The following is an 18,657-nucleotide window of genomic DNA, read 5'->3' on the forward strand; positions in this document are numbered from 1 at the left end:
CTGTGAGTGGACGACCCAATTAAGCATTACACTTGTTTCCAACAGGGTCCACCATGTTCAAATCATCAAAACATTTAGAGACGTACAAATAGACACTTCTATAGACAGAACAGGAATTCATCAAATTCCAAACTAGATTTATTGGGAGTTGGCTGACAAATACACGCACGCACGCCAGTGGCGTATCCAGGAATTACGTTTTGGCCAGGCAGATCTGTTAATTTGTCGTCTCCCCGTGCACAATCGTAGCACTAAAGGTTTTCAAATAGATATACCTGCCAGACGAGTGGGATACAAAGGCTGAAAGGCATGCATTTACATTCCAATGGGTGATTGAGGGTCGCGCTCTACCGCAACGGCAATCAGCTGTCCATTTTAATAGTTCTCAGGTCTTGTTTTTGTCCTTTCTATTCTATGGATTTTGGCCAGAACACACACACACACACACACACACACACACACACACACACACACACACACACACACACACACAATGAAAAGGCAAAAGCATCACTATAGATTTCATGTTTTAAGCAACTTTATTGAAGGGAAAACTTAAATCAGCACAAGTTGATTATCAACCTTTGCCTAAAAATGCCAGGGCTACAAGAAGACAGTGTTCAAGTCGTGTATAACTAATAGATCTTCTACTAACTTCTAAATAATCAAAATAAATGATAGAAAGCGTTTGCGGGCACCAAATTTCCAACAACCTAGCCTTACAATCCAATTAATTTGCAGATAAAACATAATAGTCTACCTTTTAATTAGCATGCATAAAATACATTGAATTTCTTATACTGTACTTTCCTTAAACATTTCTCTCACACACACACACACACACACACACACACACACACACACACACACACACACACACACACACACACGTTCTCTGCTGTATGGATTTTCTAATACTAATTAATTAGAAGAGCCACACCAGTCCTTAGGACTCAAATACCTACTTATACAGGAGTCAAGGGTAGGAATCCAGCAGCATTCATAGCTTTAACAAATTGTCCATTTTGCCTTAAACCGGTCACACAGTTGCAGGTCAATGGTCAATCCTTATTTGACTGAGTGAGGACATATTTCCCAATAGAGATCATTTTGATGATGTTTGTTAATTACTGAATAATTATTTAAAGCTATGAAAACACTTGGAAGCCTAGTCCAGGACATTTTCAACCAGGGCCTCCAATAGGTACCTTTAGGCAGGGCTCCATGGAGCTGGCATACAGGCTATTGTTGAAGGGAGACGAGGCAGGGTCAGCATCTCAGATGTGTTCAGACTCAGAGTAATGAGTGACATCATTAATTATGGGCTGAATGAACAAGTGTCAGTGCAGGCAAGCCAGGCCTTCTTCTCTTACTGGTGCATAATCAAAACAGAGTCCACAACTGTGGCAATGTGCTCCTTAAACAAACAATTGTTGAATTTGTTGTACTTTCACCGATCCTGGCACGTGTCCAACTTAGAAAACACTATCTTCTTATGAGCACGCGGGGGAAAGTTGGAGGAACAGGGATAAAATGTTGTAATTAACGAACCAAAAAGGTAAAGGGGGGAAAGATGAAACTGAGAATTTTAAATTGGATCCAGCAAAATGTTTCCCCCCCCAAACACCAGCTTTTCTGAAGGATGTGGCATCACATAGCATATTTCTGTGTCCATTCTTTTGCTATTCTGCCGTATCTGTGAACGAGAGGAAGACAAAAATCAGCCAAGGCCTAGACATTCACCACAGAAAAACTAAAAATGTTCTTCTTGCGGAAAATAAGCTATTGGATCATCTCACTATTATGCATCCACAAGACTGGTAACCTTGTATTCAAAATTTGCTGCAGTGCATGCCAACACCTTAGCACACTAAATTTATAGTGGATTGTGCACACAAGCTTAGCATTATCTCAAGTGTTAGCATATACACTGGAATAAAGTGTGATGTTTCTCACGGAACTTATTTAGCAAGAAATTGAGCCATTTACAGACATTCATAGGAACATGTTCAATAAAGTTGAAAGAGAAACATTTCATGCTAACAAAGCAAACAATGAACATTCCTTTTTACTCATCATCAAACAGTGATTAGTATATTCTCTCCAGTCTGTCTGTCAGTCAGTAACCAAACAACCATGATATACAGAAGCCCACACTGCAGCCATACAAGATTTGGTGAACTAGAGCCAAAGACTTACACTTAATAGAATGCAGAGGGACATTGGGGGAGGCAGCCAGCAAATGCCTCTGGTTATAGTTATACCAATGTGACCAGAGAATCACAAATCACAAACACATCTACCACATCCATAACACTTAGCCAAGGGTGCAACGCTAACTCTGGCCTTACCCCTAAAGCATGGCATACTTCTCTGTCCACTCCCGAGCTAGTTTATTATACCTGATGGGAGTGAAACTGGGTTACACAAACGATGATTCACACTAGGATTTATGAGATTTACCTTGCAACCATTGTACATAACATGGGATAATATAGCTTAATTTCTACAGATTTAAAGGTTCCTGCAATAACAGATACTGTATGTATATAGATTACACTACACCCACTGCATTACATTATTTCCTAGGAGACAAAAAAAAGGTTATATAAATTATAAATAATATGCTGTATGCACAGTACTTACTTCTGAGTATCTGTTTTATAGATTCGTGCAATCTCTGGCACTAGTGGGTCGTCTGGGTTTGGGTCACATAAGAGAGAGCAAATGGACAGAAGTACTGTGGGATGAAAAAGGTAAACTGTGAGTACCTGTAGCCAAATGATTATCATCATTGTAAAACATTGTATCCAGACTTCGTCTTTGTTTGCTTTATTTAAATAAACCTACAATCTATCTATCTAAAAAAAACGTTTCAAGGTTAGGCGTTTCTCTTTAACATGTACACCAATATTCATTTAGGTGTGCAGAAGCACAAAATAATGCATGAATCACGAATCACCAGACAGTGTATGGTGAATGCAATCTACTTAAATTATATGTGAAATGATGATTCTAATGGCATATATAATGATAGTTATATTCTATATTCTCAAATAATATCTATTACATTGTCATCCATTGTCCTGCTATTCCATACCATATGTGTTAGTATGCATTATGCAACAAAGTCAATGTTTCAACTACATCCAGGATATTAAGATTAAACTCCAGCACATCCATTATATTTTGTGAGAGAATGTGTTAAATCTCAGAAATCTTACCCTTTGAAATAGTAAGAGCTGGAGACCATTGTGATCTGAGAATATCCAGACAGATACTGCCGTTACTGTTAATATTTGGGTGGTAGATTCTTGTTGTAAATGCAACCTGAGAACAGAAGGATTAACAAGCCATTACATTGTGAATTGACAGCAATCCCATTTTTTCAACTGAAATTATGCGTTTCCAAATAAACAATATACAACCAACATTGTGACCGAAAAATATACAATTAATTGTGAATTAGACAAATGACAGAGAGAGATAAAGCAGAAGGCCGGCTCATTAGCCTCTTCTGGCATAATAGCATCAGAACCAACCCCAATAGATATTTACATGGAGCATTGCACATGGCCACAAGTTAACCTTCTAGATTTTAAACCCCTGTGCCAATAGTCCATACCTAAATGATACAGAAATACTTGCCAATATAGTGTAAAGACTCATCTTATGTAGTAGGTGATGTGTGGTTTTTTTACACTTGGTAAGTAGTTCTGTGTGATTCTGACTTTGCCTAAAAAGATAATTCTACTTAATAATTGCATACATTTTAGCTGTGATCAATCTTCTGTGCAGTGCAGACTTACCTTGGGTGGTTTGAAAGGGTAGTCTGTTGGAAAATTAATCGTCAAGAAAAAGACACCTCCCTGGTATGGACTGTCATTCTGCAGGCGACAAAAGGTATCAAAACCTGTTAGACAACATCGGATCCCTTTGGCAATAATGAACGTTGTCTTATCAAATATACTTCCGTAATCTCATGATTAAATTTGATGCACCCTGCAAGACAAACAACAATCACCCAGATGCACATTGCATTATACCATGTTTAACCACACTCTCTGTCTGTAATGCAATTCAACAGTCTTTATTAACTTGTCTTTCGATTACTGTCCATCTAATAAACCTAGTTTTTTCATCTGCACAAATGAATAACCTGAAACTGTGTTTTTGAATAAATCACTGTGATCAACAACATGAATAGCTTATACGTACAGGTCCCATGATTGTGGCTTGCCACTGAAACACTGAAAGAGAATAGAAGAGATGAGAGTTTATGATTAGTTATCTTAAGCTGAACCCACATAAAAGAGGCATTATATCTGTCAGGAACAGATACAAAATCATTAACAAGGCTGAAAAACACTTCCCTGGGAACATATCTGATACCATTTCCCTTTCCCCTGCTGCATGTTCTCAGTCAGTAACATGTCTGTTTTGCAGCTATGGCTGTCAGGGCTAATTTTTTAATTTAATTTCTTCTGTTTCTATCCTTAATTTGATCTAAAACTATTTTTTTATTTGGATGCTTTATCATAATAAAATGCTTTTAGAACTAAGCCAGGGTCGTTTTCCTCAAACGGTGGTAGTTCTCTCTTGTAAACAGAATACTGTATTGTGCTTCCTTCTGTTACATATTTGTTTATTTTCAAAAGCTTACAAAAAACGGACACAGGAATTTGTGTAGGCTAGTTCTCCGATATCGTTACAGAATATAAATTCTCAGTAACTAGCTCTAGTTCTGTGCATCATATTTGAACTTGTGAGACACCTACTGTCCTCGCCTACAGGACCTGCTGAGCACTGGGCTGGAGGGTCACGGGCCAGGTCGTTAAGCTCCTGTAATAATAAGAAAGGAACAATCATTGATCAAGCCCGAGACAATTTACTTTACAGACAAAACGACTCAATCTAAAGAGGTAAAAAAATAAAAATACCCATCATGTGTCATGTAGGGGAGTCACGATTCAGAATAAAAATAAGTCATTATGACAGTTCAATATTGCACACATAAGAAATTACAAACTAGTTTGCGATACTCCAAATAACCCCCTCTCTACAGTTCTCAATCTTGTTGATAAGTCTTTAGGTTTAGAACATTCGATTTCTGGTAAAAGCCGTACTTAATAATTCGATTATGTAACAAAACCAAGCCGACGTTGCCGGGAATCCCTAACACCCTATTGTTGGCTGTGTATTTTAGGGCAGATTCACACTGAGTCTGTTTGATTCAAACTGTTCCCGAATACAATTGCCTGGTCCCCGCTGGCCATGATTCACATTGGCCTTGATTCTTCCGTACCCGAGTACATTGTATTCAATGCTTTCACATTGCATCAATCCGTATCCGAGTACACTTCAATCAGTCCCGAGACTGACTCCATGCAGTCCCGGGACCGCATGGTCCGCTCCGGGGAACAGTACGCAGCATTCACACTACCACATCATCTGCCAAGTGGTCCTGAGTGCACACCCAGGACCATAGTGTGCCTAATCTGCCCTTAGTCCCTGCATTTTGAGAAAACATGGGCACTGTCAGAGATGGTGGAGGAATTGAAATGAAAAACTTCTCCCACTGTCAAGTAACAGTTTCCCTAGTTACAATGTCCTCCATATATGCAAGTACCAAATCTAAAGTTGACACCCCTGCTGTCATGATATGACTGTCAAAGATAACACAAAGGACAGGAGTCCTGAACTGGTTTACATTATGGCCCCAGTCATTCCTTCTGAATCAGATGCTAACATACAGCCTTGTTAGAGAGAAACACAAGAAGATACTCCAGGGAGTGAGGGATGCTATAGTGTAGACTGTAGAAACATAGTCATGACAGTTTCAATGCTCTATTACTTGTTTTATCTGCCCTCCCCCTTATGTACTGTACAGCATTTTGATCTGCATTTCTATGTATGAAAAGCTAAATAAATAGTTTATTATGTCATGCATCTACTCAGGCTGACTAGTTATCTCGAACAACGACTGATAGCAAGATGAGACTCGCCTCAAAAGGCAACTATATTTTTAGGTCTATAGCTATTTTAGACAGAGGTGGGGGCCAATGCCCAGCCCTGGGCCTCCCTGTCACTCACTATTACATATTCACTTTATGGATTTTTCCCCTGGAAGGTTCAAGCTAGCAACGGGGCATAATGTAAGCTGTTGCTTTGCAACCTATATCCTGTGCTGCCGAAGTACTGTCAAGTGTCAACACAGTCTGATGTGAATGGGGCCAGAGGGGAGCAGAGGCATTTATACAGAGGAAATGTATCATTAAAGATTTTTCAAGCCAGTCATGACTTCCAGTAACTTTTTATTAACTAGTGTGATTAATATGAGAGCTTAATGGCAGCCAGATGACGTCTGTACACAGACAGACGTATCGTCAGCACCAGGCAGCTCTTTGGCTGCGGCCAGAGCCTTGGCTGCGGCTTTGTTCGTATGCAAAAGGTATTATAGATTGGGCAATTGTCAATTTGTCAGGTGTCCTCTTCCTGTTCAAACAAAGCGTCTGTGGAGTCGTTCAGCGAAGTTATTTAATTAGCTAGTGGGGAAAAACGCCGGTGTTTAAATTTGTCCTCCGTCCGTGTGTGACAGTCGGTGATTAGATGAAAAGAATGCCTTAATAATAAAGTCCACCAAAAGACTTCTAGGACTAGGCCAAAATGTACACACGTCATGACAAGTGAACAACAGAGTACAGACTATGAACATGTAATGTCACACAGCTGTGTTTGCCAGCAGAGCAGAGGTACATGGGAGGCTAGCTAGCTCGATCGGGTCTAGGTTCAAGTTGACCAAGGGTTCGTCAGTGATGTCAGTCAGACCTAGCGGAAATGATCACTCTTCGGATCGTGCGCCTGTCACTTCTTATTTAAAATTAGCTGGACAGTTATTTTAACTAGAGGAAAACGACGTACTTTGTGTAGCATCAATGCCCGTTTCAGTACAATGTACGTTATTTTAGCATACGCATACCAACAAGCTATATATTTGTGACGTCACTTGCGACGTGCGTATCCCTCTTTATTCTATCTTGCCAACCGGCAGGCTAGAAGAAGGTCCTACCTTGTGGATCCTTTTCAGCGCCATCCTCGCTTGATGTTCTCCCTGTGGTGAATGTTTTCAGGTCCACGCAATGACTGGGGACCGTGATATGCCAGGATTGTTGGCAAAATGTCACCACTTGCGTTAGTTTCAGGATGACGGGCCTTCACTTCTCAAGCTAGCGCGGTGCTTTGCTAAACTGGGTAGCAAGCTAAACTACGTATGCTACCTGTTTTCTTTTATTTATCTCACTTACATTTGCCACTTGGATTTTATCAAGTCGCTTTGATGCGCTTTCTACTTTGTGTCGTTGCGTGCAATTCTTCTCGGTTGTTTGTAAATCCGACAGCGCTTAGGTGAGCGCGTTATCCCTTGAAAGTACACAGACAACAAAAGGTCCGCTTCTCCTTTGGTTTCTTCCGATACTGTCAGTTGAGTTCTGTGCTAACGGCTAACGGGATAGAATGTTACCTTACTACACGTACCAGATCCCATAGCCCGGGAGCATTGATGACACAATGGCGCTGTAATTGGCTAGTTGTTAGGCAGAGGAACAAGAAAGGAAATACTGGGTTAATAATGTTTGAAATGAAATGAAATGAGGGCATATTTACCCAGGGTATCTGGGCTAAGCTCAAGAACTTGTTTCCAGCCAGGCCCTGCTCATAGAACACATTTCATCGTAGTGGTTGATGCCTTGTTCAAGGGCATTTCAGCGGTGGTAATTTTTAACGTGTCGGACGGCTGGTTCGAACTGGGAACCTTCCGGTATCTAGACCGCGCCGCTATCCGTTCGGCCACCGCTGCCACAAAGAGTTTTAGATTAGATATTGTTAAATTACTAGTAACCATGTACATTGTGTACACAGAATAGAAACCGTAGAATGTATTTAGGCAGGAGAGGTTGGCAATTCCCATTAGTCAGCATCAGTAATCTGATTTATACAAGCTCACTTGCCACCTAATGGTCAAAATAACAGGGGCCAAGCAATAAGAAAAACGTTTGTCGTGCAATAGGGCAACTGGAAGCTGGTGTCCCAGCATAGTAGCATACATAGGAGCATTATTTGGTGTCAGCCCTGGTACCATTTCCAAACTTTAAGACCAAGTTCTGTGAGACTGGTAAGGACTGAGGAACCACAGGCTTTCTTCCAGAGATTTACAGGCAAGATTTGCTCAGTGGTACCACAGACACATCTCTGAACAGATGTTGTATTTGTTAGAGCTAGAGTGGCCAACAGACCGACATTGGCTGATTTGCAACAAATCCTGGTTGAGGAATGGGATGCCATCCCACTGTAATGTGGCTAGGTTCTTATGATTTTAAGAAATCAAATGTCATATTTTTTAATTAATACATTTGACCATAAGTGTCAGCATATTTCAGAGGACAATCACCACTTGTAATGTTTAATTTATATTGGGCTACAGAAGAACGTTTTTTATAAAGGGCCACAATAGTGAATTAATACTGAACAGAGCCTGTGGTTACAATCTACTGTCAGGACCTGCTTCAATTTTGTCCCACAAAAATGTAAAAACAATGAAAATGTTTTTAAATAAATGATTTAAACATGTAAACACGTCTTATCCTAACCTGTGAGTTTGTTAAATTTATGTTAAAGTTATTTACAATAATGTAGTGGTATAATCACTTTAACCCTGAACCATTATGCCTGTGAATTCAATCCCAGACAGACATTTCAAACATCAGCACATCCATTAATCTGTCAGTAAAATAACAGCACATTCATTAGTCTGTCAGTAAAATAACACAATTTCCCACAATGGATCATGGCGTCAAGGCAAACATGTTTCTGTCCACTTAAAAAAAGATTGTTCCCTTCACACCCAAGGCACTGATTCATGGCACTCACTACTCCACTGTGTTTGTGAAAGAGTAGATATCCACTAGTGGCCAGGAAATAAGTGCGATTGAAATGATTTGGCCTCTTTGAGTCTATCTTGTCTGAGTCCGTACAGTCTCTTCGGACACTCAAATACTGTCCATGTTGCCAAATACATATTTATATAATATGTTCATTGCTTCATTTGATGCTAGATGTTTGCCCAGCAGTGTTCATATGCCATGAGACGGTCTCAAGGAGTTGGTTGGTCAGTGCCGTTTCCATTCCATTGAATCAGTACCACTTACGTTTAGTGATACAGACTTCTTCTGGCAGTCCATTGTTGTCGAAGAATATTTAGCTTCCTTGAACCTTGTGCTGTGAAGAGTTTGTCAGTGGTCATCTCTGCTGGCGGAGCTATGCCATTGCAGATGACCATGAAGCCCGATTTTTGAATCACATATCATGCCACAGTTGGGACATGTGAGGCCTGGATCAGGAGGCTGAGATGAAGCTAGATCAGCATTATACAGTGATACCAATGATACAGGTATCATATTATGGACAGCCGTTTGGTCAGAACGTTGTGCCCTGCTGTGAATTACAAGGGTCTCTTGGGTTTCCTCAAACTGTGGCGCATCAGGGCCATTTAAACAAAGGGCATGATCTTTTTCCAAGTCAGATGAGTTATTTGATTCATTGCTGTTTATAAAGTCACATTTGGCTACACAGCTCTCATCATAACTGTCATTATTTTGAAGTATCACAACAGAGTTAGCAGTGTGTCCTTCAAGCTGAATGCAAGGTCCAGCTCTCTCAGCATACATGCTCTCCACATTGTCCTGGTTTACAGTGTCCACAGAGTACATTGGGAAGGACAAACCTGTCATTTCAGAATCCACAGCTCCAGAACACAGCTTGTCTTCTGTCTGCAGTATATCTCTGCTTTCCTCCTCACTCGGGCTGTGCTTTTCAACAGGAGACATTTGATCCCGTTGCCTGTGAGAACTAGGACTGCTCCCTGAAGGGCAGTTGAATACTGGGCTAGTGAAGCCAACAAAGTCACCACTGGAGCTGAAACGGAGGCCCTGGACAGCCCTCCGACGCGGGCTGTCCGGACAGTCACCGTCAACTATGCCATTGCCACAGGCTCCCGCCTCAGACCTAAGTGTCCTCTCCTGCTCCTCTGTGGGCTCAGGAGCTGCTTGGTTACTTGGGGCCTCCTGTGAGGGATCGTTCCTTGTGGAAAGATCTCTCTGCTCTGCAGCTAGCTCTGCCCCCTGTCCATCTCTTTGAAGTGGTGTTGCTGCCCGAGTGTCGCCAGCCCCCTGATTCTGACTGGTCAATGTGGGTCGGACCGACTGGTGGCACATGGGGCAGGTCTCCTGAACATACAGCCACTTGCGGAGGCAGTTTCCATGGAAAAGATGTCCGCAGTGTGTGATCACAGCAGAGCTCATTTCCTGTGGAAATCAGATGTTTTTTAATTAATAAAAAAAAAATACAACCATAATTATTATTAATAATGAATAATGTTAATTAATATGTTTCGACCTGGAAACAGATGGAACAGACATCATTGTGTTGCTGCAGCTGCAGAGGTGTGGCTCGTGGCAGGGAGTTGATTTTCTTTGCCGCTTCCTGTCTCAACAGGAAGCTCTTCCAGCCCGACTGCGCCCTGAGCCACACGTTGAAGTAGGAGTGGACGATGATGACGGAAGCACCCATCCAGCTCCACTCCCCAAAGAGGGACTCCCATGTTCCGTACGCCACCACGCAAAGGGCCACCATGAACTCCAGCACTCGGCTGATGGCATTCACCCAGTAGATCACCTCGTCCAGGCTGTCGATGGGGTCGGTGCGGAAGAGCTCCACCATGAAGAGGGAATAGATCAACATGGTGCCTGTAACCTGAGGAATCGAATAGTAAAAGAAACCAAAATAAAACTATGGATTTATTAGATAGTTCTACAATATTTGTCTAGATAGAAGAGGGTAGAAGAGGGTAAGGTAAGCTATAAGGTAAGATATGTTTCTTGAGGGGCGCTAGCTGCTCTAACGTCTGGCTTTCCTAAATTACATAAAATGACGTAAAAAAACAGCACCCCACATGATGTCTGTTTAGAGTATGATGTTTGTTTAAAGAAGTGAGGCGCCCCTCACTTCACACAAGTGTGATTTTGGGTGTATGATGGCATGGCTGTTGGACCAGGAAGTGGAGGGACATTACCAGGAATGTAAAAAACAAAACAAAATGAAATGCCCTGCCACATGAGAAGTGATGATCAGTACCGGCGATCAGACTTAAGATGTTCGGTGATCAGTCCCAAAAAACCTGATCGAACCATCTCTCCTGTATTTCAATAACACCTTTCAAGGAGCCTTACAACTTTGCTTCCTATGAACTGGATATGCAGCTGAAAAGCAGTCACAGTAATTTAGTAATTTACATGCAATGGGGAGATGATATATAGAACACGAGTAAAGCAACAGAAAGACAAAATAAGGTTTCCTTGTAGTTGTAGTAACTCTCTTACCTGAAGAGAAGTGAGCATGAAACTGGACACCAGTATAAGAAGCCAAAAGTCCATGTGGAAGAACTGGCCGATTTTATAAGCCATGACTCCTGGGAAAACCAGCAGGAGCACGCACATGCTGAGGCCACGGAAGTGTTTCCACAGGCTCCTAAAGCAAATGCATTACAAACACTGAACATTGTTGAGTATGTATTCTGTACATGCTGCAGTCACTATAGTGTCACTGTTTGTAGCAGAGTTAAAGTCTAGACTTGAAGCCTTTCATTCAAACAAATTATATTACATTTTGATTATAGAAATTATTTTACTGCAGGTTGTTGTATTTTGTGAATACAATAATAATGGATATATTTTTAGAAATTAACTCTGTTACCTATTGCGGGATGCACCCAGTGCTAGAATGACTGGGTCCGTGATTTCAATCATGGACTGCAGAGTGGAAGTGGCCACGATGAAGAGGATGATGCTGAGAAGGAAGGTGCGCTGTAGGGCTTGCATATCTAGTAAACCCGTCTGAAGTGCCAGTAGGAGCAACGTGACACCCTCGGTCACACCTCTGGTGAGAGACAAACAAATTAAACAAAAATGAATGAAATGAAAAGAAACTGGAAAAAGTGCCCCTCGGGGGACACAGGTCTCCACCAGGGCAGGTCAGGTTGTGGCCTCCTGGTGGCGCTATAATAGGCCAATGTGAAAAGGGTGGCATTTCTTCTTACGCCTTGGATGATTTGAGGCATTATGTTCCAAAAATGTGTTTTGCAAAAATCCACCTGTTGGTGGCGCTATAACAGGCCAATGTGAAAAGGGTGAGATATATTCCTCAACCTAGTAGGAAAGTCTGTGAAAGATTTCATGTAAATTGCACGCTGCATTCATGATTTGAGGCTTTTTGTTCAAAACGGGCAAATCCTGCAAACTTTGAAAGCCAATGTCAATGGATGGAATATGAAATATCGGACAGATCTGTCTTGAACACAACACATGAATATAGAGATAGTGTGTAACGATTTGCGGGATTTTTGGACATAATCTGGAGGAATAATATCAAAAATAAAATTCGAAAGTCAGCCTCCTGCCGTTCTGGAAAGTTTGGAGCAGAGGTTCATAATTGGCATCCAGGGAGTGTGTGTGCAAAATTTGGCATCGACCAGGTTAACGGTGCCGGAGATTAGCTGTACACAGACAGACGGACGGACACACACACACCCACGCACACAGACGGAGTGCAAAACATACTCTCTCCCCATGCCTTCGGCCTGGTGGAGACAACAAATGAAACAATTCATTTGCTCATCCTTTCTTGTACAGCTGCAGTCTTGTTGGCAGAGAAAAAACAGATATGTTGAATATCAACGTTTCAAATATGTTAATAACTTGCATTCAACATTTAGCATTTACTTGCATTGTGAAGCACTATGTGATTATAAATGATTCCACCCCATTGGTATGAAACCCGGACAACAGCACAGCCTTACACCACTCGGCATGGGCATTCACTCAGCTAGTAATGCCATGCACGGGCATGCCTCACTAGGCTCAACCCCATTTCCGACGATGAACCTGCCCTATTGTTTGGAAGGATGCATTGCTATTTCCTGCATAACCACGCCCATCTGGGAGCAACACCTGGTTTCCTTGTTTGCGGCCAGTCCTAGTTTCGGGTAGGAGTGGTTCTGCTTTGTGATGTCATAATGCATGTAGCCGAGTTTTGATTAATCAACTTTCGAGCAGACATACATACTGTAGGTGCACATAAAAACATACATACAAACACTGCTCTAGATGCCTCACTTTCAGTCACTCTGTAAAAAACCATCGCGTAGACAGGGTTTTGAATCCTCAGTCCACAGTGCCTCATGCTTGGCCTGGTGTTCGTACATTGTCTGGTCCACAAGATTCGATACTCCACCAAGATACCCATGTACCTGTCTAGATACTTCCTTAATGTTAACGAAGTCCACACCCACAACACCAGAGGGAGTGCAACGAACCATGTACAACCCAGATTTGGCACAAACAAGGGACTAAATTATTTTCGCTCCTATGCCACCAAAATGTGGAACGCCCTACCAACAGTCATTAAGACATGCGAATCCCTTGACTCCTTCAAAACCGCTCTCAAAGGGCACCTACGGACGGCTGCAATTCGAAACTGGCCCCGTAAAAATCTGAATCCCCCCCCCCCCTTTTTTCCCCTCACTGTATATGTCTCTTTTCCCTTTTTACCTCTATGATGAATTCCTGTTCTGTTCTTTGACTATATAGAAGTGTCTATTTGTACGTCTCTAAATGTTTTGATGAATTGAACATGGTGGACCCTCTTGTAAACAAGTGTAATGCTTAATTGGGTCGTCCACTCACAGTTAACAGTCTTTGTATTGAGTTTGTGCTTGAAATGTACTGTAATTCTGCAAACTGTTAATACATATTTCAATCAATCAATCAAAAAACATTCGCGTGGAAGACGATCTCTGTCACTGCACTATGTATCATGTGCATCGGAGGAGACATGTGGTTGTCTCTACACCCTCTCCAAGACCAAACAGTAGGGGTTTAGCAGTGACTACAGGGGTTTAGCAGTTTCTACAGAGTTAAGAGATTCTCATATGCACCAGTCCAGTACACTCATTGCATTGCCATGGTCGAAATAAGACACTGCCTGGTTGACTACAGCTGGTGACCTGTGAATTAAGCCAAAACAGAAAAGGTAGCACAAATTTCAGACTCACCTGTGCATGACGTTCTCATTCTGAACAGCTGCATAACCCCCCAAATAGAATTTGCATAGGTTAAGCAGCCCAAGAGCCAGGTATGATACCACAAACGTCAGGCCCAGCAGGGAGTAGGGAGTGGAACAACACTCGGAGACACTGTGGAGAGCGGGGGGTGCAGAGACGCAAAGGAGAAAAAACATCAATAACGTGCACACTCATTTGTTCATGTCTATATCCATATTAGAATAAACAGGGGGACATAAACAAAAATTCAGTCACTAGGAACTGATTTTGCAAAATTTCTGGCACCTGCTAACCTACAAAACTGTTAGAATTGTTAAAATAGTCATAAAATGTCAGAAATAAGTGAAGGTACCTTTATTCCCGTTTACAAGCATTTTCATATTATGTTGATATTGATATTATGTTATGCTGACAAAGAAAAAGTAAAATATTGCTGTATTATTGCTGTGAAATGTGTGGGTGTAAATTACTGTATATGCTGATGTCTAAAAAAACAGTAAAACGCAACTCCTGATGCACACATACAAATCTTCTTAAAATACCTTGTTAGCACAATGAAGATAATTCCCTGATGACCTGCTGAGGCGCTGCTAGACATAGTGTCTGAGCCCAGCTGGACCACGAATAGAACAAACCAGAAAACACTGAACAGAACTGGGACAGCAAACTGGTTCCACAAAGAGATTGCCACAGCCAGGAGCCTGTACAGCTCTATCACCTGAGAAAAGAGAAGCCAGGGACATGTCGATTACAGATAAATATTATCTGATAAGAAATAATTGTATTGTTTTGTTTATGTCCCACAAACTACTGACATCCCAGAAAGACAAAATCAACATCATCTTCCATGGAATATGAAACAAAGACAAAAGAAAATCGAAAAGAAAAGTACTGTTGGCCTTAATGATGCTAAGTACTATACAATACTTGCACTTCAACTAAGCATGGCTTTTTTGCATGGTGAATTATAAAACATTTGAAACATAGTCAATGATTATGTAGTCTTGGGTGGCCAGACTATTGCCTCCCACAATTTTCAAGCGATAAAGCGGCTGTGAAGCCTCTTTCCCACTTCTGTTTCCTCTTTACAATCACGCAAATTTATCAGAATATAAATCAAAATCATATAAGCATATAATACAGCTTGCTGCTTAGCAGAAATAGAATTCAATGTAAAGATATGATAAGATATTTTATGACGAACAGATGACAGCTTCCTCTCTAGGATTAAGGGGGTGTCGTTCCAGACTCTATATAGCATTTATTTTGGAGATTGTGGAGTAGTTGTCTGGCTACACGTAGGGTCATATCTGCCGATACCGATTCTGACCGATTCTGATATTATACAGAGGACCACAATTGGCTTGGCCCAAAGCCTGTTAATAAAGTAATCAATCAATAAATAGCCTATACTCTTTTCCAAGTGTCTGTTTTCACAACTGAATGACTATTGACTACTGAATGAGATGAGTACATCTAAATTAAATATAGAAGTCTTTTTAATTTTTATTATTTTTTGCTGGTGAAAACCGATTAAATAATCTGTATAATTTTGAGACCGTTCCGATACCGATATGGCATTTTTATGGCCGATATGGCCAATTCCGATTAGGCTACCGATTAATCGTGCATACCTAAATAAAACATACAAGGGGTGGGACTACAGTTACCTCCAACTGAAGCAGTTCCGAGTAGGCGGCTTTGGCTAGGCGATATGGCACAAAGAGATTTGAGAGAAGGAATATTACTATTCCAACTCCAGTCAGACCCATGGAGAAGGAGTTGACAGTTAGCAGCGTGGCATGGGGTGATGCACACAGTCGGGCCAGCAGAGGCAGCATGTGGGCAGAAAACAGCCACACCTTTCTGGTCTTCAATAGAAAGGCACACAAAGTGCTGAGAATAATCTGACCTAGATGAAAAAACAAGGCAGATTAACAGAGCTGTAAAGCCTTTTGAACATTTAATGTACAAATCAAATTCAGTGATATCAACAATAATAGTCTGACTCTGAATTCATATAGTACTCATCTAAAATAGGTTTTACAAAACAAACAAATAATACTAGTAATTAAGACAAATTAAAAAGAACATTTACAAAGAGACATGTTTTAGAGACTCTAATTATGCTACAAATGTGACATTGGGACTCACTTGTCAGTGCAGAGACAAATCGGTTGAAAGCCAGAGAATCGAGGTACAAAGCTCCTTCATAACCGTACATCACCTCCTCACGTACATAATCCCTGCCAATGACATGAACACGACACATGCTGGCTGTGAGGTTGTGCAATGCTTCTAAAATAAGTGTAAACAAGTGAACAAGGGCTTTGATTCAAAACATTAATTCACAAGTTCAGCATCTTGGCAGGCTACAGGATACAGAGAGACATGCATTGTGTGCGTGCGTGCAGCCCAGCATCATCATACAGTATGAGACAACTGATTCTGTCAGTATGATTGGGAAATGTAGTAATAGTAGTAATAGTAGTAGTAGTAGTATGGCACCGTACTTGGAAATCTGATGTCCCACGTATAGAAGAAGGGCAGCAAGGATGTGGAGGTAGAGTGTCACAATGTGTCTCAGTGGCAGAACCAACACTATAACATTTATGAGGTGACCTGGAAGAGAAACAAGGATGTTCATGTTATGTTGCTTTTTTTTACTCCACCTTTGAAGGTCAGAGGGAGTGTCAACTGGAGGATATACATATGGAGAAATGTTAACAAAATATAAAACAAATAGGATATAGCATGTGATGTACAGTATGTACTCGACAACACAATAGATTTCAATCTGTTTTAGCTAGTTAGGAAAGCAACTATTTTCTTCTTTTTTCAGCTTCTGCTGATGTTAGACTATTAATATTTGTTGTAATTCTAATATCAACTAAGAGACTGGTTAGACTAATATGTTCATGAATACAGCTGTGTAAGTGATAAAGGTGAATTATGATTATATTACCCAGATATACATACCCAGATAATACATGTTCCAAATTACATATTTGTATTTGAAAAGCATGTCTTCATTTTTGGCTTTGAGGTGGTCTGTTAAGCCATCAATGTCACATTTATACAATAAGTCCAGCACTAATATGCTTGGAACCCTAAGGGCAACATTGGCAAACTCTTCTAGGCGAGGCATCTTGAGATCCACTTTTTGGAGAGAAGGAAGCTTGTGTCACATGCTGAGCTCAGTGGATGTTGTCACTGTGCCATGGGAGAGTTTACAACCATCATGATTGCCTCGTCCTCTAGTCATCTGCGGAAAAAAAAATGTCCACACACAATATGTTAATTGCTCCTCATCTTCTCTTTATTTGAACCAAACAACAACGTTTTGAAAAGTATGCTTTTGAAAATGAAATAATGTGATGTGATTGTGTATACATGATTTGAACATGCATGCACAGTACATCATTATTAGACCTACATTTAGGATTAGCCTTCAATATAAAGATAATTAATCAGACCTTAAATGGCAAATGTTTTACAAAATACATTCTTTATTTATTTTTTTACATTTTGGAAAAAACATTGCAAATTTAACAGTCTTCTCAGGTGCCCACTCTTACTGATTACTGTCACTCGTCGTCATTGATTACTTGGCACTGTCACCCTTTAATTGTATTTCTACTGCGCTTAAACCGCTACCAGATGATTCAATCAATTATAAAATGTATCTCATTTTGTTGATGGAAGGACAAAAGAGAAGGCTCTTTCTTATTTACAGAAAGAGCTCGTATGAAGTTGCAACCATGCAGGCCATATGTTAAATAAATATAAACTCCATTTGTATTTGAGACTTATCCTTGTTTCTTGGAGAGGTGCTGCACATCATAGCCATTATAATTAGGGCGTGCAAAATCCAACACATTCAAGATCAAGATATTCGTACTGTACTGTACCTACTTTGCGAAGCATCTCGCATCTCAGTCGGACAGCCATTTAACGCGGTGCACAAATAATATAAACATTTGGTTACGCGCAAACTATTTGGAAATCTGCATATGCCGACATTCTGCGATAGAATGAAATGAAGAATGTCTAAACTTAGAGTAGATAAAGAAGATAATAAATTACATAAAACAGAGTTGACACGCAATGTTGTGATTCCAGGGCATCGCTTGCGTGGCTATTTCCTGTGTGTACACGTCATGTCAGCCAACACAAACCATTTCAAAATAAAGGTCATTCACAGTCAAAATAAAATCTAATGAACTCCATTATGAAATAACTTCAATAATTAATTCAATCAATTAACTTCCTGAAATGTGACAGACACAGACATTATTCTTCATCAATCATTTGTTGTAATTTCGATCAAACAGAGAAGGCCATCTGATGTTTAATGCACTATTTCTACACACTTTCAAAAAAGCTGCAGAGCAGAGGCAAGGCTGGCAAGTTGGCTGTGTGTGGCATCAAAGACTGCACTGCAGACTGAGCACCATTGAAGGTTTCCATAACACTAGAGGCAGGCA

General features: G+C 40.7%; 2 protein-coding genes across 5 annotated transcripts; both read right to left on the reverse strand.

Moving 5' to 3' along the window:
• Positions 1-516: 516 nt before the first annotated feature.
• Positions 517-7,619, reverse strand: ube2d3 (ubiquitin-conjugating enzyme E2D 3). Of its 2 annotated transcripts, XM_079527693.1 has the most exons (8): positions 7,070-7,619; positions 4,779-4,842; positions 4,219-4,250; positions 3,810-3,887; positions 3,225-3,330; positions 2,647-2,740; positions 2,352-2,402; positions 517-1,696 (listed from the first exon to the last, which is right to left on the reverse strand). In XM_079527693.1, the coding sequence occupies exons 1-7, from the start codon at positions 7,091-7,093 to the stop codon at positions 2,354-2,356; spliced, it is 447 nt and encodes a 148-aa protein (XP_079383819.1). In that variant the 5' UTR covers positions 7,094-7,619; the 3' UTR covers positions 517-1,696; positions 2,352-2,353. The 2 variants fall into 2 exon arrangements, with proteins under 2 accessions (XP_079383819.1, XP_079383820.1); XM_079527694.1 differs by lacking the exon at positions 2,352-2,402 and having other exon boundaries at positions 7,070-7,616.
• A 979-nt stretch (positions 7,620-8,598) lies between these two features.
• On the reverse strand, positions 8,599-18,359 carry LOC306941945 (RING finger protein 145). 3 transcript variants are annotated; one of them, XM_079527585.1, is made up of 11 exons: positions 18,257-18,359; positions 17,150-17,435; positions 16,684-16,792; positions 16,325-16,416; positions 15,841-16,082; positions 14,713-14,888; positions 14,162-14,302; positions 11,806-11,988; positions 11,433-11,580; positions 10,450-10,806; positions 8,599-10,358 (listed from the first exon to the last, which is right to left on the reverse strand). In XM_079527585.1, exons 2-11 carry the CDS (start codon positions 17,316-17,318, stop codon positions 9,288-9,290), a joined length of 2,688 nt encoding a protein of 895 aa, XP_079383711.1. In that variant the 5' UTR covers positions 17,319-17,435; positions 18,257-18,359; the 3' UTR covers positions 8,599-9,287. The 3 variants fall into 3 exon arrangements, with proteins under 3 accessions (XP_079383711.1, XP_079383709.1, XP_079383710.1); XM_079527583.1 differs by having other exon boundaries at positions 18,086-18,312; XM_079527584.1 differs by having other exon boundaries at positions 18,082-18,312.
• Positions 18,360-18,657: the final 298 nt, after the last annotated feature.

The sequence above is a fragment of the Electrona antarctica genome (genome assembly GCF_951216825.1).
Source record: "Electrona antarctica genome assembly, chromosome: 18".
Classification (NCBI taxonomy): Eukaryota; Metazoa; Chordata; class Actinopteri; order Myctophiformes; family Myctophidae; genus Electrona; species Electrona antarctica.

What these genes read in the sequence shown, in the direction of transcription:
- LOC306941945 (XM_079527585.1), bottom strand. Translation starts at nt 17,318, where the DNA reads ATGCCTCGCCTAGAAGAGTTTGCCAATGTTGCCCTTAGGGTTCCAAGC. An exon ending in GTGGGACATCAGATTTCCAA is followed by an intron (nt 16,417 to 16,683) that starts GTACGGTGCCAT and finishes TGTCATTGGCAG; the next exon opens with GGATTATGTACGTGAGGAGG. An exon ending in CGGAACTGCTTCAGTTGGAG is followed by an intron (nt 14,889 to 15,840) that starts GTAACTGTAGTC and finishes CTCTTTTCTCAG; the next exon opens with GTGATAGAGCTGTACAGGCT.
- ube2d3 (XM_079527693.1), bottom strand. Translation starts at nt 7,093, where the DNA reads ATGGCGCTGAAAAGGATCCACAAG. An exon ending in CGCTGAAAAGGATCCACAAG is followed by an intron (nt 4,843 to 7,069) that starts GTAGGACCTTCT and finishes TTATTATTACAG; the next exon opens with GAGCTTAACGACCTGGCCCG. An exon ending in AGGTCCTGTAGGCGAGGACA is followed by an intron (nt 4,251 to 4,778) that starts GTAGGTGTCTCA and finishes ATTCTCTTTCAG; the next exon opens with TGTTTCAGTGGCAAGCCACA.